Source organism: Myotis brandtii, unplaced genomic scaffold, assembly GCF_000412655.1.
Source record: "Myotis brandtii unplaced genomic scaffold, ASM41265v1 scaffold165, whole genome shotgun sequence".
Lineage (NCBI taxonomy): Eukaryota > Metazoa > Chordata > Mammalia > Chiroptera > Vespertilionidae > Myotis > Myotis brandtii.
Window position 1 is genome coordinate 5,234,354 of NW_005356042.1, and position 26,484 is coordinate 5,260,837.

General features: G+C 51.0%; 1 protein-coding gene across 1 annotated transcript in view; it reads right to left on the reverse strand.

The window, feature by feature from the left end:
• The window catches only part of JPH3 (junctophilin 3), a 104,808-nt gene extending 78,330 nt beyond the window's left edge, over positions 1-26,478 (reverse strand). Inside the window, exon 1 of the mRNA XM_014536789.1 lies at positions 25,850-26,478. Within this exon, the coding sequence (XP_014392275.1) occupies positions 25,850-26,231 (382 nt within the window). The 5' untranslated portion in view covers positions 26,232-26,478. The remainder of the gene's footprint in view (positions 1-25,849) is intronic.
• Between the last annotated feature and the right edge of the window lie 6 nt (positions 26,479-26,484).

Consider the following 26,484-nt stretch of genomic DNA (forward strand, 5'->3'; position numbering starts at 1 on the left):
CCCAGCCCAGCTTGCACCCCTTCTCAATAACAGCGGGGTGACCACTCCAGCCCACAGTGCTCCCCACCGAGCAGCCGCAGCATCGGGCCTGCATCCAGCACTCCACGCGGGACTCAGGAGAGGGCCTGGGTTCTTCCGCGTTTGCTGACTGCATCTTCCCTGCTCAACCGGATTACAAGCTCCCCAGGGGGAATGGGCCTTGCGTTCTAGACACCTCATTCTTCACACGACACAAACCCAGCCCTCGGAGGAGGATGCGCAAACAGCCCGGAATGGGCCAGGGCCCCAGGAGCCCAAGAGCCCTCTGCTCCAGCAGGAGCAGCCTGTCCATTTCAGGTGACCCCGCCCCAGGTTTTTTCTAGGAGCAGAGCCTGAGACCACATCCTTGTGCAGGCGATTCGTAGGCGGAGGGGGCACAGGAGGGAGGGAGGGCAGGGGGGAGCCAAGAGGGGGGGTCTCAGCTGGACACCCGCCTCAGCCTGATGGCGTGGGGGGCTGAACGGAATTCATCCCACCCTGAGGTGAGGGGGTTGGACTCCTGGACCCGTGGGCCAGGGCCCCAGGAGCCCGAGAGCCCTCTGCTCCAGCAGAAGCAGCCTGTCCATTTAAAGTGACCCCGCCCCAGGTGTTTTCTAGGAGCAGAGCCTGAGACCACATCCTCGTGCACGCGATTCGTAGGCGGAGGGGCCACAGGAGGGAGGGAGGGCAGGGGGGAGCCAAGGGGGGGTGATCTCAGCTGAACACCCGCCTCAGCCTGATGGAGTGGGGGGCTGAACGGAATTAATCCCACCCTGAGGTGAGGGGGTTGGACTCCTGGACCCCCAAAGGTGGGGTTGGGGCACAGGGTGAGGCAGCTAAGGTAGGGAGTAGGCCCACTGCCATCAACACTGGAAGCTGCCCTGACTCGGGGCACCCTCTGCCCTCCTCCCCCTCAGGCGGCATGGCCCGTTCTGGGCAGAGCGCACCTTCTCCCCAAGGAGGCAGTGCGCCTCCATGCCCACAGCACCCACTGCACCACCAACCCAGGATCAGTCAACTGGCTGCCAGCAGAGGACAGCCGTGGAGGGCCAGGCAAAGGCAGTGGCTGACTGTGTCACTCAGCATCCCAGCGTGGCCCGTGCTGGGCGGAGGCTGGCCTGTGGGGAGTGGCCCTTAACAAGGCCAGACTGCTCCTGGGACAGTGGCCTTTCCGCAGCCCCTCAAGCTGGCAACGGGCTGCCATTGCAAGGACTCTCACCTGCAAAGCTCATTCCTGCCTTACTGCCCCTTCTACTTGTGAGCTGGGGGTGGGGCTGCCAGATAAAACGCAGGACGCCCAGTTAAACCTGCATTTCACATGCACAACACACACTTTTCTAGGGCACACTGCATGGGACATATCTATACTAGGGGAGGTCAGGCCAATGATCTGAAATTCAAATTTAACTAGCAGCCCATAGGTTATTTTGCTGAATATGGCCACCCCACTGGAACCTACCAAGACGACTCCTGGGTTTTGCCGAGGCTGGGGTGCTAAGGATGGCAGCCCCTCCCAAACCAAGGATCCCCTGCAAAGGAAGGAGACCAACCACCCTGCCCCCACACCACTGCTTCCCCTCAAGGGAGGCTGGACTTGGAGATAAGGATGGAGTGAAAGTTAGAGAGCAAAGGCATGATGGACAAATAAAGGTGGGTCCATGCAGTGGAGTATGACTCAGCCTTAGAAAGACGGAACCTGACACAGGCTACGGCAGAGACGGACCTGAGGACATCATGCTGGGAGATAAGCCAGTCACAAAACAACAAATACTCCATGAACCCATTTACACGAGGCCCTAGGGGAGTCAGATTCATAGACGGAAGTAGAAGGGTCGTGCCAGGAACTTGGGGTGTGTGGGCGGGGTGTTTAGTGGGGACAGAATTTCAGTTTGGGAAGATGGGAACGTTCTGGAGATGGTAGTGGTGACGGTTGCACAACAATGTGAATGTGCTCAATGCCACTGAACTGTGCACTTGGAAATGGTGAAAGTGGTAGACTTCATGTTGTGTATATTTTGCCACAATTAAAAAAAAGAAGTGCCGTCCTAACCGGTGTGGCTCAGTGGGTAGAGCATCAGCCTGCGGACTGAAGGGTCCCAGGTTCGATTCCGATCAAGGGCATGTACTCATAGACGGAAGTAGAAGGGTCGTGCCAGGAACTTGGGGTGTGTGGACGGGGTGTTTAGTGGGGACAGAATTTCAGTTTGGGAAGATGGGAACGTTCTGGAGATGGTGGTGGTGACGGTTGCACAACAATGTGAATGCGCTCAATGCCACTGAACTGTGCACTTGGAAATGGTGAAAGTGGTGAAAGTGGCAGACTTCATGCTGTGTATATTTTGCCACAATTAAAAAAAAGAAGTGCAGGCGCTCACAGGAGCCTCATGGATGGCCTGCTGGAGGCCGTGAGGCGCAGGGGCTCGTTGGGGAGTTAGGAGCAGGGTTTGAACCCCGAATCCACTTTTTGGATCTGTGACCTTGGAAAGTGCTTTAACTTCTCTGTGCCTCAGCTTCCTCATCTGTAAAATGGGGAAGGCGGTTGTGCAGACCAAATGAGGTAATCAACATAAAGTGCTGGCTGGTCATTAATAGTCAGTTAACAATTATTAATCATTGTCATCAAAACCTTAAGGGGTAAACAGCACCTCACTTCTCTGTCAACCCTACGAGCTGGATGCCTTTGTTACTGTCCCCCAGACGCAAACACACAGAGGGTGTCTAACAAAAGACCAAGGGCAAACATTGAGTGACAGAGCAGGTGGAGCAGGGTCCCTCCCACTCTCCCTGAGCTCCCATGCCATGTCACCCTGGCCCTGCACAAGTGGCCCAACTATGTCCTTGAGGAGCTGGGTGACCAGGACAAACCAAAGGTTCCACGTCAGTGAAAGGAAGGCAACCACTCAGCGACTTATTCCTGAAATCCCGTGCCTCTGGAGGCCCCTGGGTGGATTAGCTAACACTAGGGAGGGTCAAAATGTGCACACAGGGCATGCGCTGGGCCCAGAGAAGGGTGACCAGCGAGGAGAAAGGACCTGGACATAGCTTCATGTCCTGAACAGGCAAATCCAGAGGCAGAAAGCAGACTGGCGGGGGCTGGGGCTGAGGGAATGGGAGTGGCTGCTAGTGAGCACGGGGTTTCCTTTCGGGGAGATAAAAATGGTTTGGAGCTAGATAGAGGGAGAATTTGTACAGCATCGTGAATGTGTTAGATGCCACTGAACTGTCCACTTTGAAATGTTTAGTTTTACATGATGTAGATTTCATATCAAGTTTTCAAAAAAGATATGATGATTAGTAACAGAGAAATGAAACATGGTAAAAAATTATCTATAATAATAAAAGCGTAATATGTTAGACCAGACATCCTTCCAGATGTCCTTCCGGACGACCTTCTGGACAAAGCCGGGGCTGCGAGGGAAGCCCGGGTCCCGGGTGCCAGAGGGAAGCCGGTGCTGGCAGCCAGGGGAAGGAAGGCCAACTCTTGCATGAATTTTGTGCATCGGGCCTCTAGTGTATATATAAATTCAAATTCTCAAAACGAGACAAAGAAGAGCTGATCAAGTTCTAGGGGCTCTTGAGAGCAGAGCCAGGGTCCTGAGCTTTAAAACAAGCTCCTGTGGCCAAAGGGTCCTGCCGGGCAGTCCACCCAGAGGTGCTGGAGCTCTGGGAGAGCGGAGCCCGCAGCCTGGGGACCTGGGCTTATCCTCCTGCGTGATGGAGCTGACACCTGTGCCACACGTAGGTCCAATCCTGCAGCACGCACATAAGGCGCTGGGCGTGAGGGGCGGCCGGGCCTGCCTGCCCAGAGTCTGCAGCCTTGTTGTATTTGCATTTTTGCCCCCCATGGGAACATATCTCTGATTTCATAACTGACGTCAATAAGAAAATGGATTTAGTTATACAAAACACTCTCCAGATGAGCTCTGCTGGGACTGCCCTGGGCAGCCGGCCTCATGGCTCCACAGCAAGGGAGGCAAAGAGCAAGAGAGAGAATGCAGGCCAGCTCAGCCAGGAGCCGGCTGCAGGAGCCGATCCCGCCCAAGGAAGGCTCCTGGGGCATCTGGGCCGGCCCTCGTGGGGCCTCCTCTCATGTTATCTTTCTCTCTTTCGTTGAGGAGGGTGGGGAGGGAGCCCCCTATGGCCCAGAACACCAGCAAGACCTGGACAGAAGATCTGAGTGGACTCGGATGAGGAAACAAACCTCCCTAAACCTCGCCTGTCCAATGCCAACTGGGATGATCCAGACCGCGGGGAAGAGCAGACGAGGCAAGACCACCAGTGGATCTCACACTGGAAAAGCACCAGCATCTCCCACCCCTACCAGGCATGTTAAACCCAAGTTTCCGACTCCACGGGGTGGTGCACGCAAGCATCTGCATTCCTACTGGGCTCCCAGGCGAGGCGACGCTGTGCTCCGGGGACCCCACTCTGAGTTCCACTCCAGCACCTGGCACAGCAGCACCTGGCTTGTGTGGGCACCAGTGTTGTTTGGTTCAGGAAACACCTGGGTCCGAATCTGAAAACCAGAGCCCTGGGCTAGGGCACGGCCTGGCCAGCTGAGATCCGGCCTCAACCCCAGCCCCGGCATATTGGGTAGTGTGGACGGTCAGCTGTAGCCAAGGTACCTGCATCTGCCTCGGGCCTGCGCCATCTCACACACACTCTTATTTTCCTCCTCTGCAGCCTCTACCCATCAGCTGAAGTTCTGGAGCCTTCACCACAAGCCCAGAGAACCAGCCTCATGGAAAATGCAGTCCCACTATGTGCTGGCCTCCGGAGTGGCCTGGAGATGCCCGGCCAGATGAAATGGGCTCTGACCCTTGCAGCACCAGGCCCTTGGCGCGTGTGAGACTTGGCCATGAGAACCCCATGTTGAAGGGCATCCCCTGCGGGTAACAGACGGCATTTACAAAGCTCCAGGCCCCCTTTTTCACAGCTGGACCAACGCCCTTTGCCCCGCCTTCCTGTCTCATCTGTCCCAACGGTGGGCAGAGGGGCCGTTGACCAGGATGAGGATGTACCAAGTAGTACTTCATTCTTTCTTTTGCTTCATAGTTCAACCGGGAAGTGGTTTTCCCAGACACTGTGAGCACAAATGTCAGAGTAAACTTTGTCCACAGTTGGAAAGATCACCACAGCAACTTCCCCGCGCAAGGGCCACCCCAAATCGCCAGGCCAGCAGGACTCTGAAATGACCAGTGAGGAAGCTACTGCTTCCCAAATGTCCCTGACGATAAGATGAAAGTCACCTGTTTATAGGTTTTTAAGAAGAGAGAGGGAGAGAAATACATATTCCCAGGCCCCAACTCTGACCTAATGAACCAGGATGGCCAGGGATGACCAGGGGACCTGTGACTGTCACAGCCCCCGTAACTCTTCTCATCAGGGCATCCTGGGTGTTAGGGATGTAGAAAAGGAAGAGCAGGAGGTGAAGCGACTAGTTCAAGGTCACCCCGCTCAGGGGCAGCAGAGCCAGGGAAGCAGCATCATGGCACAGGTGGTGTCCAATGTTCTGGAACCTTCCTTAGTTTACACTGTATCCTGGACCTATCTCCACCTTTACTAGGTCATTAATAATGGTTGCAACTAGTACAACATGTGAACGTGCCACAGTCCTACAAATTACAAGCCAACCCTGTCCTGCGAATACTTAGGTAGTTCTCATTTTTGATAGCTAATCTTTGTACATAATATTAAGTTATATCCTTGGATAAATTCCTAGAATGAAACTGCTTGGTCAAAAGGAAGATATTTTAAAAGATTTTTGATAAATTGCCCTCGGAAAAGACCACGTAAGAGTGATTATTTTCCCCACATCATTAACACCAGAAAGTGTCACTTTAAAAATTTGTTTTAGCTGGCTCTGAAGAGATATAGCTAGTGGAATTTTTTATGGGATGAACTATGTCCCCCCAAATCCATATGTTGGAATCCTAACCCCTGGTACCATAGGATGTACCCACATCTGGAGATATGGTCTTTAAAGAGATGATCAAGATAAAATGAGGTTGTTAGGCAATGAGCACATGAAAAGATGCTCAACATCACTGATCATGAGGAAAATGCAAATCAAAACCACACCGAGTACCACCTCACACCCACTATAATGGCTGCCATCACAAACAAAAACCAGAAACAGGTGCTGGAGAGGATGTGGAGAAGCAGGAACCCATGTATACCGCTGGTGGGAACATAAAATAGTTCACCCACTGTGGAAAAGTCTGGCAGTTCCTCAAGAAATTAAACATAGAATTACCATATGATCCAGCAATTCTACTTCTGGGCATATATCCCCCCAAAATGAAAGCAGGATCTCAAAGAGATATTTGCACACTCATTACTCACAACAGCCAAGAAGTGCAAGCAATCCATGTGTCCATGGAAGGATAAATGCATAAAGCAAATGTGTCCATCCATACAATGGACTATTTCTCAGCCTTAAAAAGAAAGAAATTCTGTCGCACACTACAACACAAATGAATCAATTTTGAGAACATTATACTAAGAAAATAAGCCAGATACAAAGAGACAATTACTGTATGATTCCACTTATATGAGGAGTAGTACAGAGAGGAGGAAGATGGTGCCAGGGGTTGGGGGAAGGGAGATGGGGAATTATTATTTAATGGGTACAGCGTTTCAGTTCTACAAGATGAAAAGCTTTCTGGAGATGGATGGGTGATGGCTGCACAACATTCTGAATGTATTTAAAAACAGTTAAGCCCTGGCTGCTGTGGCTCAGTAGTGGCTGGGCCTTGTATGGGAGGCAACCAATCAATGTGTCTCTTTCACATCGATGTTTCTCTCTCTTTCCCCCTCTCTTCCCCTGCCTTACCCCTTTCCACTCGCTTTAAAAAAAATCAATGGAAAAAATATCCTCGGGTGAGGATTTACATAAATAAATAAATAAATCAGTTAAGATAATAAATTTTATGTTATGTGTATTTACCACAATTTTAAAAAGAGACCATCAGGGCTCTGGCCAGTGTTTCCAGGTGGTTAGATCACCAGCCCATGCACGGAGGGGTTGCCGGTTGGATTCCCTGTCAAGGGCACGTACCTGGGTTGCAGGTTCAATCCCTGGCCCTGGTTGGGGCACATGCGAGAGGCAACCAATCAATGTGTCCCTCTCACATGGATCTTTCTGTTTATCTCTCTTTCCCCCTTCTTCCCTTCCACTCTCTCTGAAAAGAAATAGAAAAAATATCCTTGGAAGAGGATTTTTAAAAAAAAGGAAAAGAGAGAGAGAGAGAGACCATTAGGGTGGGCCATACTTCAATAGGACTGATGTCCCTATAAGAAGAGGAAGTGACACAGGGGCACGTGCACAGAGGAACACCATGTGAAGAGGCAGTGAGAGGGCGGCCATCTGCGAGCCAAGGAGACAAGGATAGAAGCCTCAGCAGAACCCAGCTCTGCCGGCACCTTGGTTTGGCCTTCCCACCTCCTGAACTGTGAGACAGTAAATGTCAGTTAAGACCCCAGAGTGATTTCCTGCTATGACAGCCCTGGGAAACTATTACAGAACTCTCAGCCTCTAGTCAGGCGATGTACCTATATAAGCACAAAGTAAAAGTTAGGAGGACAAACCAAGAGAAAGAATGAAAAGTCATGTTTCCAAGAACATATAAGCAATACATTTTAAAAGAAAGCCTTCTCCCCACCTCAAGGACACAGGAGAAACGTTTCTGGAGAAATAGAACCAGAAGAGCATGCCCCAGGGGACACCAGGCAGAGAGGAGGGTGGGGTGAGACATGGGCCAGACACAGGACTATTAGAGGGAAGTCATTCTGCACTGAGACCCTGCCTGCTTCCCCGCCCAATTCGGCTGGAATTAACACCCGGCATGAGAGGAGAGATGCTCTGAAGACTGAACCAGGCCAGCAGTGAAGGCTTCCACACGCAGAACTTCCAATCAGCTTTTTGGTACCTTACGTAAGTAAATGAACAGTCAAGGGTCATCAGACATTTGGAAAAAGCCTCCGACAGAGAAGACAGACACCAAAACATACAAATAAATGGGAAAAGAATTTGTAGGAATCATGAAAAATGCAAAGTGTGGAAGAAGACATCAGAGAAGCCAGAAATTATATCTTCAAATCCAACACTGCATCCATAAAATGAGAACCAAATGCAATTAAAAAGGAAACACGGGAGAAGAGCCCCTGGAAACTGAAAGCATGATGGCTAAACAATTTTGGTCAATGAGCTGGAAGCTAAGTTCAACAAAATCTTTCAATAAACTGGAACAAAGAAGTGAGCAAAGTAGTAAGAAATAGCGAGATCAGAGTCACCCGGAAGGCCCCAAATCTAGTGGAACCTCGGTTCTTGAACTTAATTCGTTCCGGAAGGCTGTTTGAAAACCAAGTCATTTTTTTCCCATTAGAAACAATGTAAATTGAATTAATCTGTTCCAGACCCACAATGATTCCCTGTTTTAACCTTGCTTGCATACAGTACATGTTTAATGTACTATTAAATCTATAAACACTTTAAAAACAAAAAGGACATGAAATGTATAGCAAAAATGAAAATTCAATAATAATAAGCAGCAATGAAAGTAAAAAAAACATGACACTATTCACAATTTCCTAAGATGTTAACAACATGAGGTTTAGTGGTAAACTGACTCATACTTGCACATTCTCCCCTTTGTTGCCTGAGACACGTGACCGATCATACAGGTATCAGCGCGAAAGGGTTGAAAACCAAATTGTTCAAGGTGGGAGATGTTCACAACCGAGGTTTGACTGTAATGGGAGTTCCAGAGACCAATGAGGGAAAATCACCGAAGGAATAACACAGGGAATTGCTCCAGAACGGCAGGATGTGAGTGTCCAGGCTGAAGGGGCTCACAGACACCTTGCGTGAGAAAGGAAAATGACTCATACTGAGACACGGCATTATGACATTTCAGAACTCCAATGAGCAAAGATCCCAAATGCTTCCGGAGAAAAAGAAAAACAGACTGCATGCAAAGGACCGAGAATCAGAATGGCATGAGACTTCTCAACAGCAACACCAAAACCTAGAAGTCAGTGGGGAATTGCCCCATCCCCACCACCGAATTCTGAACAAAACTAATTATTAATCTAGAATTCTATACACAATCCATTTATCTATCAAGTTATTGAGCCACCAAAACTGTATCTTCCATGCATCCTTTCTCAGAAAGCTACTATAGGATGCACTCCACCGAAAATGAGGGAGTAAACCAAGAAGGAGGAAGACACAGGGAAGGTCCAACACAGGAGAGGTGAAGGAAATTTCCAGGAAGAAGAGCGATTAGTGCAAATGGAGCTACATATATGTACATATCCCCATATGTATATACTAGAGGCTCGATGCACAAATTCATGCCCAGGTGGGGTCCAGCTGGCCTGCCTGATCGGAGCGATGGCGGGGGGGGTAAGGGGGTAGAGGTGGGGGGACAGCCAGGGGGAGGGGCCACGGGAGGTTGGCTGGCCAGCCCCGCCCCCATCAGGCCGGTTGGCCAGCTGCAGTGTGCGTCATAGCGACCGGTCATTCCGGTCATTCCGGTGCTTGGCTTTTATATATAGAGATATGACTTCCAGAAAGCAATAAATGAAAATATACAAATATATAGCCGAAACCGGTTTGGCTCAGTGGATAGAGCGTCGGCCTGCGGACTGAAGGGTCCCAGGTTCGATTCCGGTCAGGGGCATGTACCTGGGTTGCGGCCACATCCCCAGGGGGAGATGTGTAGGAGGCAGCTGATCGATGTTTCTCTCTCATCGATGTTTCTAGCTCTCTATCTCTCTCCCTTTCTCTCTGTGAAAAATCAATAAAATATTAAAAAAAAAAAGAAAATATACAAATATATAAAAAGTAGGTATACATGCATGTATATATTATTTGTAGAGAATCTGGTGGGTTTGTTCATGTGACAAGCTACATTGTATTTTCCTGAGCATTTGGAAAGAAATAACCAGTAATTTAAAGAAAACTCTGCAATTGCAAAAATGAGGCAATTACTAATTAAAGTTGTGCATGAAACGTGTATAGAATCAGAGTGCATTCCTTGGCTCAATAATAAGAAATACTTATATTAGTCTTTTAATAATGAAAAAAAATTGACTTTGGTTAACCAAAAATTGTGACCAAGTACTGGAATGGTTAGGGAAGGTAAAAAGAAGCGTATTCTAAAAGACTAAAAATCTTCATCTACCATAGTAGGAAGTCAATAGATGATGGCTAAAAGTGAGAATGAACCAAGAAAGCAGTAAGAGCACATATGTAGCAACTTGGAGGTAAGTCTCTGAAGACGTAGCTGAAAGAGTTCGAAGCCGTAGTTCAGGGCCACAGCAGATGGAGGGGCCAGGGTCCTGCTGATTTTTGTTCTAAGCCAGCGGTTCTCAACCTGTGGGTCACCACCCCTTTGGGAGTCAAACGACCCTTTCCCAGGGGTCGCCTAAGGCCATCGGAAAACACATATATAATTACATATTGTTTTTGTGATTAATCACTATGCTTTAATTATGTTCAATTTGTAACAATGAAATTGGGGGTCACCACAACATGAGGAACTGTAGTAAAGAGTCGCGGCATTAGGAAGGTTGAGAACCACTGTTCTAAGCACTATTTTGGTTTCAGCACTAACGGACATCTTAAACTAGGGGCACACCGTATCTTTTAAAGATTAAACATTGTCAAGGGGGATGGGAGGAAAGATACCTTTATGAGGAAGTTCTCACAATGGTGATACTACCCTCATTTTTCCAGCTTCAGACACCAAGGCTCAGAGAGGATTTGTGCCTCCTGGGGGTGGGGATCTGAACTCGCGCACAAAGCCCTGGAGGAAATGGCCTGGTGAACACCCAGCTCATATATTTAAATGGCTGGTGGGGAAAAATAGAAAGAGGGGGAGAGGTGGCAGGGCAGTGGGCTCCTGGGAGAAGGCTCCCTGAGAAGGCCTCAGACTCATGCAGACCAGAGGCAGGAGAGTGCCTGAGAGAGGCCACTCGAGGCCACATGCATCTAAAGCAGACTAGCCAGGAAGCAACCCCGGCGTCAGCAGCCCCAGCCTTCCTTGGCCTCGGAGAGGGGTACAGAGGTCTCTGCCCCTCCTAACAGACATCACAGCTGCCCTGTCCACCCTCTACTTTCTGTAAATGCCAAAAAGCCTCTGTTTAATAACCCCCCTCCTTGCCCAGGCCCCTTGGTGGGCCCTCACAGGATAAGTATTTCTCAGAAAGCTGGCTCAGTAGACTATGGGCCCCATAGCTGGGGTGTATTTCCAAGCTGTGCCCCAAACCTCTACAGAGAACCCCTGAAATCTTCCCAGTGGACCCCAGTGGCCTAGGCAGAGGAGAAGGATGGGCTCAGGGCTCCTCACAGGACACAGAGGTGAAGCATCAATTTCACATATGGCATTTGCTCCCAAGGGCAGGGTTGGTACAAGGGCCCCCAGCCTGGGGTGGTTACAACTGGGGGGCCATCTGGAGAGAAATTAAGCTTTATTTTTTTACTAACCTCTATCTGGGATGTAGATAGGCAGCAAACCACTGTGGTGTCACCAATAGAAATGGCACGTCCTGTGAGAGTGACTGCAAACAGCCCAAGATAACGTTACGTCCAGGCCTGTCTAGGCCAGAGCAGGGCCGGAGAGCTCAGATGGATCTCACACCCACCCTTCCGGACACCAGAGCGGCCAGCCAAGGGTGGAGAGGGCCAAGGACACACAGTGCCCACAGTCCATGCCCGCCTCTGTGGCCCCACAAATGCCACTCCAAGCTTGTGTTGGCCTGGGGAAGGGACATCCAGTACTGTGCCTTCATGCCCCAGGATGCTGCTGGCCAGAGCAGAGGGAACACTGAGGGCTCTACAGGTGGGTTCTGGTAAACAGACTGGAGACCCTGACCCTTCAGGGGTCCCCCTATCCCTGACCCCACCTAGTTCCTCTGTCAGGTCCCAGCCCCCAGTCCCTCAGGGAACCTGGCCAGACCCCATCCCAGTCACACTGGCTGGCGCAGAGCACTCCTTCCAGGCACCTGTCAGTGCTGGTTGCACAGGCAGCAGGCTGGGTCTCCCAGGCTGACAGGCCCTTGAGGGAGGGCCTGTGTCTGTGCTCCGCTGCCCTCCAAGGGCCCCAGCACCTGGGTGGTCGTGGCACCCATGGTCAGCTGGAGACCACCAAGGGTCTGACGCACCAGTGCTCAGCCCACCGCCTCTGATTCCCACAAGCTCAGAGTCACCCAGACAATCCCCTGCCCAGCTTGCCCAGAAGGCAATACTGATGAGCTTTACCCCGAGACCCCCCACACTCCAGGGACCCAGTTTCTAGTTAATGCTCTTCACTGTCCTGAGGGGCAGGCACAGAACTGGAAACGGAGGCAGGCGGGGCACTGGAAGGGCCTGGGCGCTCTGCCCCCACTGGCCCCTGCTCTGTACGGGGGACTATGTGGCCTCGAGGGTGATGCCTCCTCCTGTGCAACAGGGCGCCCTGCCGTAGCGGGATAATCATCTGTGCCCTGTCCCTGCGGCAGGAGCCATTCATTCTCCCTCTCCATTCCTCTCCTCCCTCTCCCCTCCCGGCCTCCCCCTCTTCACCATCCACCCATCTTCCTGTTTCTGCATCCTCTTCTTCCCTCCCCTTACCTCTCCTTCCCTTCCTCTCTTTTCTCCTCCCTCTCTCCTGTCTGGGCCTTTCTCCCTCCCTTCCTCCCTCCCATCTGTCTCTCTCTCATCTGTCTCTCTCCCTCTGTCTCTGTCTCTGTGTCTCTCCCCTCACCCCTCCCACTGTCTCTCTACTAACGTCCTCCCGGGCTTGCACATTGCTGCTTTTCCTCCTCTGGCTCAGGTCTCCAGCTAATAGGACACTGTGCCTGTGCGCACCTCATGGTCACTGTCACCACAGCTGCCTCCACCTGAGAAAACCCTGACCTCTGCTATAGTTCTGCCACATTCTCTTGAGGGCACACACACACACACACTTCCTCCAAATTGGGCCCAGCACCGTGGATGCTGCCACTCAGCCTTGACGCAGGGAGCTCGAGTCCCCACTCTGTCTGTGGGATGCTGGACTGAGGGAGACACCCAGCTGGGCTGTGGGCTGGGGCCTTCATCCCCAGTGTTTATCTCCTGTCTTGTTTCCCCTAACAGTCAGGTTGGTTCTGTGCTGATCCAAAGGGTCAGGCCACGACCTCCACTGCCCAGGAGGGTGTGGCCCCAGATGTGGCCCCTTCTGCTCTGGCACAGCCAAAATCACGCTGGTTCCCAGGTGGCCTGCTCCCTCTGCCCCCGGGCACTTTCTCACGCTTCTCCTGGAGCATCTGTGGTGCCCCAGCCGCAGGTCCCCATGGGAAAGTCACCTCCAGAGGCTTCTCTCAGACACCCCAGATGCCAGCCTGGTCTCTGTCAGCCTGGCCCAGCCCTCCTTCCCATCAGCATCAAAACTCAGGGGCTGTGTCCCCCACAGAGCCCTGGAGCTATGTATTCACTGCTTTTCCTGGAGCCAGCTCATTGCCTGGCACACAGTTGATGCTCAATATATACCCCTGTGGGTCCCAACCTCCCTGCAGACACCACAGCTATTCTCTCCCAGCTGGTAAAGGAGACCATAAATGCCCCCCACCAAAGCCCCTGCCGTGAGGACAGGGTCACCTGACCTCCCAGCCAGTGGGCAGTGGTCCAGGTTCTATTAAGTTGACACTTCCTGAGCACCTACTGTGTGCCTGGCATCGTGCCAGGAACTCTATGGGCAAGAGAAAGGCATCCACACAGTTTACTTCAGGGAATCCACCATCCATTAGGGGAGACCACATGCAAACAGGCATTGTGTGTGGGGGGAAGGGAGGTCAGGAGTAGGGGCTGGAGTCTAAGTTACTGTGGGATCTACAAAAAAAAAAATTATCTTCTACACTAATAAAAGAGAAACATGGTAATTAGCGTACAACCGCTACCCTTTTCATTGGCTAATCAGTGAGTATATGCAAATTAACTGTCAGCCAAGATGGCGGCCGGTGAGATACCACTTCACACCCACCAGGACGGCCATAATAAAAAAGACATAATAATAGGTGCTGGGAAGGATGTGGAGTATATGGAATCCTCGAACGCGCCGTTGATGGGAATGTAAAATGGTGCTGCCGCCCTGAAAAACAGCTCCTCAAAAAGGTGAAACATGACCCCGCACTTCCATTTGTAGGTATCTATCTACCCAAGAGAATGGAAAACATATATCCACACAAAAACCTTCACAAGAATATTCATGACAGCACTATTCACAATAGCCCAGGTGGAACCAACTCGAATGTCCATCAACTGATGAATAGATAAATAAAATGTGGTCCATCCACACAATGGAACATTATTCGGTCTTAAAAAGGAATGGCGTTCTGCTACAAGTGACGTGGATAAACCTTGAAAACATTATGTTAAATGAAATAAATCACATGTAATGATTCCATTTGTACAAAATACCCAGAATAGGAAAACCCATAGAGACAGTAAATTAGTGGTTGTCAAGGAGGTGACAACAATAGGGGAAGCTTGGTAGAAGATACAGGGGATCTCTCTGTATTATTTCTCACAATGCATGCAAATCTACAATCATCTCAAAATAAAAAAGGGTTAATTACAAAACCACAAACACCAGATAGTGTTGCTGCCCTTCTCTGACATCCAAACAAAATCCAAAGTCCCTCCCGAGGCCGGGAAGATCTCTGAGCTCAGAGCCCCCAACCCTCCCCTCAGTCTGCTGCAGCTGCATGCCTCTTCCTTTGGATCTTGGAAAAAGCCAAGCTTGTTTGGCCTCTGAGCCTTTGCACATGCTGTTCTCCCTCCCTCACGCTCTTTCTCCCACGCCCCACACATCCTCCAGCTTTCCACTGATATGTCATGCATCATTCATTGTCCAACTGTGACTTCCAGAGCTCCCCTCCTCCCCTGCTGTAGGTCCTGCAGCCACACCAGGGCCCCAGTGAGCAGCCCTGCAGACCGGGTCCCTGCCCTCTAGGAGCTTCTAGTCACAGAAGCCACTAGTTACAGTACACAGGAGCATGTGCAATAATGGAGGGCCCTGAGGCACTGCAGAGGCCAGAGGAGGGGTGCCCTACACCGGGCAAACCCACCCATTAGCCCACACCATCCTCACCAAAGTGCATTTTCACTATTGCTCCCCCACCCCAAACTACCCACAAGCAGCTAGGCCTCTGAACTGAACAGTGAACAACCAAATGGCCGGGGGCAGGGCCACAGAAAGGTTATGCACCAAAGTTAGCTGACAGTGGGGTACCAGCTCCTGGCCCCTTGGTTTTGCTTTTACAACTAGCCTCCAAGTAAGATGAGGGTATGATACCTGCCTACCAGGTAGGCTCCTCCTGGTATTCCTTAGTTCCTGAAACCCTCCCCATTGAAAAGCCCTCCTGGGCCTCCCTACAGTCAAACTGCCACCCACTATACCTAGAAATGCCTCACATCCTTTCTAGGGGTTCTCACCCTGAGGCACAGACTGACTGGGAGGGGCACAGGTGCTTCTCAAGGCCTGTACTTGGGACCCCCTGCATCAGATGGCCCAGGTGTGTGACCCTGCTATAGACTCCTGAGCTCTCCTCTGGGGAGCCTGTCCCACCCACCAGGACAGCCATAATAAAAAAGACATAATAATAGGTGCTGGGAAGTATGTGGAGTATATGGAATCCTCAAACGCGCCGTTGATGGGAATGTAAAATCATGCTGCCACCCTGAAAAACAGCTCCTCAAAAAGGTGAAACATATGACCCCGCACTTCCATTTATAGGTATCTATCTACCCAAGAAAATGGAAAACATATATCCACACAAAAACTTGCACAAGAATATTCATGACAGCACTATTCACAATAGCCCAGGTGGAACCAACTCGAATGTCCATCAACTGATGAATAGATAAATAAAATGTGGTCCATCCACACAATGGAACATTATTCGGTCTTAAAAAGGAATGGCGTTCTGCTACAAGTGACGTGGATAAACCTTGAAAACATTATGTTAAATGAAATAAATCACATGTAATGATTCCATTTGTACAAAATACCCAGAATAGGAAAACCCATAGAGACAGTAAATTAGTGGTTGTCAAGGAGGTGACAACAATAGGGGAAGCTTGGTAGAAGATACAGGGGATCTCTCTGTATTATTTCTCACAATGCATGCAAATCTACAATCATCTCAAAATAAAAAAGGGTTAATTACAAAACCACAAACACCAGATAGTGTTGCTGCCCTTCTCTGACATCCAAACAAAATCCAAAGTCCCTCCCGAGGCCGGGAAGATCTCTGAGCTCAGAGCCCCCAACCCTCCCCTCAGTCTGCTGCAGCTGCATGCCTCTTCCTTTGGATCTTGGAAAAAGCCAAGCTTGTTTGGCCTCTGAGCCTTTGCACATGCTGTTCTCCCTCCCTCACGCTCTTTCTCCCACGCCCCACACATCCTCCAGCTTTCCACTGATATGTCATGCATCATTCATTGTCCAACTGTGACTTCCAGAGCTCCCCTCCTCCCCTGCTGTAGGTCCTGTGGCCCACACCAGGGCCCCAGTGAGCAGCCCTGCAGACCGGGTCCCTGCCCTCTAGGAGCTTCTAGTCACAGAAGCCACTAGTTACAGTACACAGGAGCATGTGCAATAATGGAGGGCCCTGAGGCACTGCAGAGGCCAGAGGAGGGGTGCCCTACACCGGGCAAACCCACCCATTAGCCCACACCATCCTCACCAAAGTGCATTTTCACTATTGCTCCCCCACCCCAAACTACCCACAAGCAGCTAGGCCTCTGAACTGAACAGTGAACAACCAAATGGCCGGGGGCAGGGCCACAGAAAGGTTATGCACCAAAGTTAGCTGACAGTGGGGTACCAGCTCCTGGCCCCTTGGTTTTGCTTTTACAACTAGCCTCCAAGTAAGATGAGGGTATGATACCTGCCTACCAGGTAGGCTCCTCCTGGTATTCCTTAGTTCCTGAAACCCTCCCCATTGAAAAGCCCTCCTGGGCCTCCCTACAGTCAAACTGCCACCCACTATACCTAGAAATGCCTCACATCCTTTCTAGGGGTTCTCACCCTGAGGCACAGACTGACTGGGAGGGGCACAGGTGCTTCTCAAGGCCTGTACTTGGGACCCCCTGCATCAGATGGCCCAGGTGTGTGACCCTGCTATAGACTCCTGAGCTCTCCTCTGGGGAGCCTGTCCTGGGGCCCGGGGCAGGTGATTCAAACTGGCGACCACATATGGCTGAGTTCCAGCATCTCCCGCTGCCCCTTCCTGGCCTTTGCTTTGATTCCACAGGCCTGCAGGGTTCTGCTGGCTCTTCCCTCCTCCCATCTCCCACTCACTATGCTCAATGAGACCCATCTCTGCACATTTAGGCATCTGTGGAGACTGGAAGGGTTCTTATCCTGGGGTCCACGGATAAGTCCCAGGGAGTCTGTAAACCCCCTAAGTGTCCACAAACATTGCATGTGTGCAAGGACATGTGTGTGTCCTGGGAAGGGACCCACAGCTTCGTCACACTCTCAGAAGGGCCTGGAAGAACACACAAGTTTATGAACTGCTGGGTAAAGGCCCACGGAAGGCCAGGTTTAAGAAGACTGTGGTGTCACCTTTCCCAGCCTCTCCTCTACTTTAGACCCTGGGCTCCTCTCTGGGCCTCTCAGGTTCCCCATCTGTAAAGCAAGGAAGTGGCTGAAATAATTGCTCCATCACTAGATGCTAGTTCTGGAGCCAGTCGAGACCCAATGTCCACAAATAACCTCATCAAGTCACATAACCCTGTGAGCCTCACTCTTCTCGTCTCTTAATGGGAGCACATGGCTTATCTCAAAGCACTGCTTTAAGGAATAAAAGAGATAACATTTATGGTAAAGTGCACAGCCCAGTACTCAAAACAAAGTAGACATTTAAAAACTGCATCCTTCTTTCATAGGACTCTCCCTGGCTTCCTGGTGACTCTGGGTTTCACTTAGGTGCTTTGGAGCACTGTCAAAGCGAAGTCTGCCAGCCACTGCAGTGAGCTGAATAGTGACCCGCCCCCCTCCCAAGCGACATTTACATCCTAACCTCAGATACCTGGATGGGCTCTTATTTGTGAAAAGGGTCTTTGCAGATGCAGGGAAGTTAAAGGACTTGGTATGAGATCATCTAGGGTTTGGCTGGGCCCTAAATCCAATGGCAGGTGTCCTGGTAAGAAAGGAAGAAGAGAAGGCACAGACACAGAGGAGAAGACCACGTGTTCACAGAGGCAGACACAGGAGTGCTCTTCCTTACTGTACTATAGGCGTTGTGCTTAGAAGCTTCCTAGTCTCTTTCAGTTTTTTAATGAAGCACATTAGTTTCATGAGCCACATGACCCAGAGTTTGAAAACCTCTGTCTAGAGCAGTGATGGCGAACCTATGACACGCGAACACATTTTTTTTGGCTGATTTTTCTTTGTTAAATGGCATTTAAATATATAAAATAAATGTCAAAAATATAAATCTTTGTTTTACTATGGTTGCAAATATCAAAAATTTCTATATGTGACACAGCACCAGAGTTAAGTTAGGGTTTTTCAAAATGCTGACACGCCGAGCTCAAAAAGTTCGCCATCACTGGTCTAGAGCAGTGACTCTTGGCCCTGCCTGTCCTTATCACATACGAAGGCTGGGTGCCACCCTCCAAGATCCTGGCTGAGTGGGGTTGGATGGAACCCCAGATGCATCCGTGATTCCCAAATGCAGCTGAGGATGCTTTGGAAGAGAGGCCCTCGACCTGAGCTGCACACTAGAGCCGCCTGGACAATTTACAAAAGAGCCCCAATGCCAGGCTGCATGCAGGCCACCTCAGTCAGCCCAGGCTTCAGCATCTTCCAGAGCACCCAGATGGCTTCATGCACAGCCACGGTTGGCGCTCGCGTGCTGGAGCAGTGCTTCCCACACTTGAACCTCCCGGACATCTCCCAAACACTCGGATTCTGACCCTGGAGATCTGCATTAGGGCCTGAGATTCTGCATTTGTAACTGTCTCCTAGGGGACCATCTTGGTGGGGCCCCGGACCAGCATCTTCAGCATCAATTGAAACTTGTAAGAAATGTAAATTCCTGGGCAAGAGATCTCAGGCCCAAAAATTCAGGGGTGGGGTCAGCCATCTGTTGAACCTGCCCTCCAGGCAATCCTGATATACACACAAGTTTGGAGAGTACTGGCCTGGTGACAGACAGTGGCAAGCCAACATCCGCCCAACTCCTGTGTTCCTACAGCAGCACAAACAGACCCTTGATTTTTGGGCACCTCCAAAAGCACCAGGGGGCCCTCCCTGGGTCCCAATGAAAACCTGTGACATTCCTGGGAAGGTGGGAGATAGCACAAGTTGAAAGGGAAAAAGTGTTATGATTCCATCATAGAGATGAGAACACTGGGGCTGAGAGAGGACAAGCCTTCTTCAAAGTCGGCAACTTCAGTATAGGAGCAACAGCTGCCCTGCCCACCCTTCCAGATTCAACTCAGGGGTCCCCTCCCCTGCTCATCTTTGCTAGCCCTTTGCAATGAATGCTTCTCATTAAATAGTGCTCCAAAATGACTTCTGGTCATGACTGGTTTGCAGCATTAGAACAGTATCACTCTATCATTCACTGCATTCAACACCATCCATTGTATTCAGGTGAAACACTAGCAAAGACTTATGAGCAATGGCAGAGCCAATAACAAAACAAAGTTGATCAAGGACTTATAATGGTGATACTTTTTTAAAAAGAGTTTTAAATTTTCTCTTTAATGGTCTATGTCCAGTTCTAAGTTCTTGCAATGAGATGGACATACGAAATGATGACGGTGAATGAAATTATCAAATACTACTGCATTTCCCAGTTCATTCATTCCACAAATATTTACTGAGTGGCCACTGTATGCTGGCACTGTTTTCACCCCTGGAAGCTTACTTGCGCTCCACCGGCACCGTCCAAGAGGACTTCCCACGATGACGGGAATGCTCTACCTCAGCTCTGTCCAGTATGTACCATCACTAGTCACATGCGGCTAGTGAGCACTTGAAATGTGACCAGTGTGGCTGAGGCACTGAAATGTATACATTTTACTTCATTTTAACTCATTTAAATTTAAATTCAAATAGTCACACGTGGCCGCGGCCACTGGATTGGGCAGGGTTGGTCTACATGCCTACTCCATTGATACCGATTTAACGAGAACAGTGGTAAAAGAGCTTTTCGCTGGCTGCTACAGACAAGATCACTCCTTTGCCTGCTTTTGGTTGTACACTTATAAGCCCTGCACGCTCTGTGGAAACTGAGCACATACAACCTGAAGCAGAAGTCAGCCTCAGACTTTAGAGTGACTTCTACAGGTCTTACTAAAGAACCCACCCCAAACCCGCCTACACCAGCTGGGAGAGGCTCTCCCAGTGCAGCAGGAAACACCAGGAAGGTACTCAACTTTTTTAGAAAAGACTGACAGGATTGGGGTGAAAAATAGGCAAACACCCCCAGTGGTGGTGTTTCTTGGAGTAAGGAACCCACACCGTGACAGAGCACGAGCAGACAGACTTCTGATAGCCAAGTGTGCGGGAGGGGTCGGAACCAGGCGGTCCCTGGCCAGGAGAGGAGGTTTGGCTGGGCGAGGAGGCCTGAAGAGAATTAGAGCAAAGCCAGCCGCCCAGGCAGTGTGTGGGGAGCTCTCCACGGTGCTGAAGAGCCTCCTCGCTCCTAAATGAAGACAAGAGAGCCAGCCCCTTGGTCTAAACCACGGAGCCTGCTTGTGGCAACGCCAGAACCCCACAGCGTTCACCTTCATCTACCATGTGGCTTCTCTTCTCACAAACCGGAAAACTACAAATTGAGGGAGTGGCTGATCCAAGAGGGGATGGACCACTGTCGAAAATGAAAACAAACATTACTCTTTTTCTAGTGCTCACAACTCTAAACATCTTGTCATTTAAGGACATAATGAGTTTTATCTACAAAATGACCAGCTCAGAGTTGGTAGCTAGTTATCTTTAGAGTAGTGGAGGCCTGGGGGAAATTGAGGTAGCAAAGGAGTCTTGTAGAAAAACAGCAGAGGTTCTTGGCCCTCCCTCTACAGCCACTATCACCCTTTGTTTTTCTGGGGTCTCCCTCTCTCTAGCCAGATGGGCCCACAGCCCCCTTTCGTCAGGTTAGCTGCGTTAACTGCTAACACCAGCCGGAGGCTACTCACTGACTTTGGTGGGGTGGCTATTTTCGGAGGGTGCTGATCCTCACTTCCTCACCAGCCCGTTTGGCTTCCTAATATAAAGCCCGTCAAATCGCTCCAGGGCTGTGCTGGGTGAGGGAGTCTTCAGTAACACTTCTTTCTCAGCTATTATTGGCAACAAAGAACTAGTTATTTGCTTTTCCCTTCTCATTTCACCTTCTCCCTCTCCAAAGTGGCTGAAAGAGAATTTCTGAGGAGATGCTTTTATCTCCCATAGCTGAGTGCTGGATTCTTTTTCTTTCTGAAAGGAGTTCTGATGGCCCACTTCCACCTAACCTGGGCATTTGGGTTTTTTAAAAAAAATTACTTTTGCCCTGGTTTGGCTCAGTGGATAGAGCATCAGTCCCAGGTTGGATTCCGGTCTGGGGCATGTACCTTGGTTGCAGGTTTTCTGGCCCTGTTCTGGGTACATGCAGGAGGCAACCAATCAATGTGTTTCTCTCACATCGATGTTTCTCTCTGTCTCTCCCTCTCCTTTCCACTTCTCTAAAAATCAATGGAAAAATATCCTCGGGTGAGGATTAACAAAAAAATAAAAATAAAAATTACTTTCACATATTCATGGCTAAGTACCAAAAATATGCCCAAAGGTTGTTTAGTTTGTTTAGGTTTCCCCCTTCCTATGGGCATTAACTGCATAAACATATGTTTAAAGTGGAAAGGACACATTCTGCTCCATCTGTAATCTGAGCCCTCCTCTAGGCCAGCGCTCTCCCTCTGGGATGGCTGCTTCTCAGGAGCAGGAATCGTAGGGGGTGGAGTACTTGGCCAGAGAACAAAGCTGGGCGGGTGCACGTGGCTGTGTTTTGGGGGACAGGATGGAAAACGTCTCTGGGTGACAGGTGTGTTGTGCGCCTGCGCGCGCAGGCGCCGGGAGATCTGAATTTTGACTGTGGGCGTGTGTGATTTGTGTGGGTGGAGGGATCTGGGCCGGTGAACGGAATCTGTGTATGAGGGGGAGAGGCCGGGTGTGTGAGATGACTCATATCTTTCAGGCTGTGGGAGGGTTTATTTGCAGGGGGTAACTTTTGGTCCCAGGGACCCTATGTACACGGCACCCAGGAGGAAATATTTACCTGTGCAGCTTGGCGCAGGGGTCCAGCGAGTGGAGAAGAGGCAATGGGCCTGGTGGGACTGGAGGTGGGGGTCCAGGTGTGCGCGTCTGCGAAAGTGCACTTGCCTACAACTCTGGGCTGCTGCACCCAGAAGAGAAGAATGGGTGTGGAGGAAGAGGGAAGAACAAGGAGGTAGTTTGAACCTGGCAGTTTAGAGAGAGGTGTTCCACACAAAAGCCAGGCTCTGGTATGGCCATCCTGAGCGTGAATCCGGGTGTGGCCCAATGCTTATATGCCTTCTCTGAGCCTCCACTTCCCAATGTGGGAAATGGAGGAACAGTCCTGGAGAGGTACAGAAATTAAGTGCTACAATTCACCCAAACACTCGACTCATTCCCTGCACACAGTGAGTGTGAACTATTGCTATGCATTGTCCTTTTCAATATCATCATTGTCATGTCTGGCTATTTGTTCTGAAAAATAATCATTACACGTGGCACTCGTTGCATGTGAACTGTAATAGTAAAGCAGTGATAAATAATAACGAATGCTTACTAGTATACCTGTGTACAGCACCTCAATTAACCCCCACCTAATTTACAGGTGTTATTATCACTCCTTTGAACATGTGAAGAAACAGACGCTCAGGGAAGTCAAATAACTCGCCCAAGGTCACAGAGCAAAGGCACAGCTGGGATTCAAGCACAACAGCTGTAAACTCCACAGCATGTGCTCCTGCCACCCCACAGCCCCAGCCTCACGGTCTATGTGGAGTCACCCAACACACTGTGGAAGCCGTTCAGCTCACTTCAATGAGCAACACCTGCCTTGCGCTCAGGGGAGGATGAACCTGAAGGAGGAGGAGTTGGCAGAAGTGTCTCCAGCTGAAATGGATTCCATACCAATTCCAGCTAAATGTAGAATACATTTGCTGTTTGTGCATTATTCATGAACATCACTGTTTTCCCAAGTCAGCACTGGGAGCTGGGCTGAAGTTTGGGAGCTTGCTGATGCCTGCCCAATATTCCCATCCTCTGTGCACAGGAAAAGTTGGACTGAGCCATTAATTCATTAAAGGCTCTGCCCTCTCGGAAGGAAGACCCATCACAGCCCACCAGCTGACCCTCGGGGGAAGGCACAGAAATCCACTGTTTTGTTCTGGCGGATTAAGATGCCCCACTTGGCTCTGCTTGCTTGATGGATTGCTCAAAGGTACACATTCTCCACAGTCACCTCCTTCCTAATGAGAAGTGGGGCCATGTTCCAGCAAAATGGCTCCAGATTCTGGGCTTGATTATACAGACCAGAAGGGTCAATTCCATTTTCTGCCATGCCACATCACAAACCACAAGGAAGCAGCTGGCCCTGGCGCCCTGCATTGGTATGCTGCCTCTGTTGGCATACAGGTGGTATGAGGAGGACAGATCAGGGTTCAGACCCTCAACTCTGCCACCATCTACCCTCATCTGTAAAATGGTCATGATCCCCTCCATCATGTGACACTCAAGCAAGAAGATGCAGCGGGGAAGGGCTTTAAGGAACTGAATGCTGCTTAGCTGGTTGGATGGGGGATAGAGACCAAGGACATAAATCCAATAAAAAGAAGCGTTTCTCACATCAACATGTCAGACCCTAAACTCATGGCCAGCCACGGAATCAGATCCTCTCTTCCCCCAGCAATCACAACTTAATTACCACCCTTCCTTCTAAAGTGGAAGCTCTATGAGGGCAACTTTTCTGTCTGCTTTGTTCACTGCTGTTTTCCCAGAGTCCAGAGCACCTGCTCAATGTAGGCACTCAGTAGATATGTGCTGAACGAAGAACAGAATTCCACAGGCCACTAAAGATGTCCAGGGAAGGTGGGCACACTGGGGTGCTAGACCTCCCCCCCAGATATTCTGGGGAGGTCTTAATTCCTCTCCTCCACATGCCTCCACCTGAGGCCCCCTGCATAGGACCGTGAAGCCACTCTCCTGGCTCAGGCACATCTGGGAGCACCTCTGGAGGAACGGATCTGCAGAGCAGAGCAGCCTAGTAGCCCATGGGTGACAACTGCCCCTGGGCTCCCAAAGTGCCCAGCTGGGTGTGCTAGGCTGCTGGACCACTCGCATCTGCTACGGAGCCTCGCTGTGCGGACACACACACACACACACACACACACACACGACCTGGAACCCAGCAGGTCCGTCTGCTGGCCAGGCCCTCACACCCCAGGGTCAGAGAACTCTCCAACGTGATCAATGAAAACAACAACAGCACAGAAGAGGCCGCCTGGGACCAGGGCTGGGCACGGCTGTGACAGGCAGGAGCATTATATAATTAACTGCCCCCCACGCCTCCTCCCCTTTGAGGAATAATGAACCCTGCCTCTCAGTTGCATAAGCCAAAATAATAATTACTCTCCAGCCCTGTCACCCCTGGATGTGGCCGGGGAGCAGGTGTTGAGCACTTGCTTCATGAGACTTGGAGGCAGCGAGAGGCAGGGAGAAGACCACACATACACTCATGATTTCTATGCCCACCAGAAGCACACAGTCACTGCTGTGCCCCACTCCTTGCCCGAGCCTGAAAAATTACCTCGCCACTTCTGAAGATGAGCTCCCAGATTGGGGAGGAGGTGGGGTGGGGGGCGGGGGCTGCATCTGGAGAGCAGGCTGGTTTGGGGTCTGGCTTCCAGGAACAGTAAAGGCTCCACGCTTTTCAGATGCACCAAGGAGTGGACACTGGAGTGTCTGGGGCAGGGTGTAGCCGCAAGGCCCCCGGCACAGAAATCATCTTACAGCAGTGGTGGGCAGCTCCCTGGCTTCCTGCACCAGCTCGGCCCTGAATGTGGTGGCATCTTAGAATGAAGGCACAGAGCATTCCCTGAACTAATGGGGAAAATGATTCAGCCCCTGAACGGTGAGATTCCTGGGCTCTCACTAAACAGATGGGCCTCCCTCCCTCCCTCCTTTCGGCAGCCTGCTCCGACAGTGCTAGCCCATGTCCAACCACCTAGAAGTTTATTGCCTTGTTGTGTTGGTTGGGGTTCCTGTCCCCCGCCTATAGCTCTCCCAATCGCTCCGTTTCCATTGGCTTGAGTTGATCAGGTCTGAGGAAGGCCCTCTGGCACCGCAGGAAAACAAGAAGCAAAGCCGGGGCCTAACTCCAGGAGGCCCACGCCAAGGGAGCTCTGTCAGCAAGGGGAGGGGGCCCTCTCCCAGCCCCTCTCCGCCCTCAGGGGGTCCCAGGGGAGGCCGTAGGCCCAAGCTGGCCTCTCCGCAGGTTTCTGGCCTGCTCTTGGATGATGCACAGACACTCTGCTCAACTCCGCAACTCCAGGGCCTGGCTCGGCTCCTGGAAAGCCCCCAACATCTTCAGCTGGCACAGGCGTGCTGTCCCCCAGTAAGCAGTGGGGCAACCTGTAGCCAGGGCAGCTGGGCCTCCAGAGAACCCCAGGAAATGCCCAGGTGCCCATGGCCCCACTGGAGGGAGAAGCTCAACTTCCCCAGAGATAAACAGTAGAGGCAAGAGAAGGTCCCTCCTCCGCCCAACCCCAGCCCGCCCGCACCGGCGCACCTACCTCCATCTGAGTAGGTCTCGGTGCCGTAGCCGTCCTGCAGCCCGTTGCTCCAGGTCCCTTCGTACTTGGCCCCGTTGCCCGTGCACTCCCGCACCCCGTAGCGCCCCTTAAATCCGTGCGTCCACTCGCCCTTGTACACCCACTTCCCCTTGCTCTCCAGGCCGATGCCGTGGCGCTTGCCCTGCGCCCAAGTGCCCTGGTACGTGTTGCCGCTGGGCCAGGTGTAGACGCCCAGCACCTCGAAGCCGTGGCTCCACGAGCCGGTGTATTCGCCCTGGCCCTTGGGGCCGGTGCAGACGCCATGGCCGTGCGCCTTGCCGTCCTCCCAGCCTCCACAGTAGGACCCTCCATCGTCAAAATTAAACCTACCCCCACTGGACATGCATGTAATTCGGTTTGCAAATCCCGCAAACGGTGGGGGGAAAAAATAAGGCGATCAACAAACCGGATTCTTGGTTGGCTGGCTGGTTTTGTTTTGCTATTTTTTTTTTTTTAAGGAAGAATGGAGAAAGCAAAAACACAGCAAGCAGATCCCGAGCGGCGGGCGGCCGCGGCGCCGGCTTCGGTGGAATTTAAGTCAATCGGGGGCGATTATTCATTTTTGAGCTGCGCCGCGGAGCCTGACCAGCGTCTCG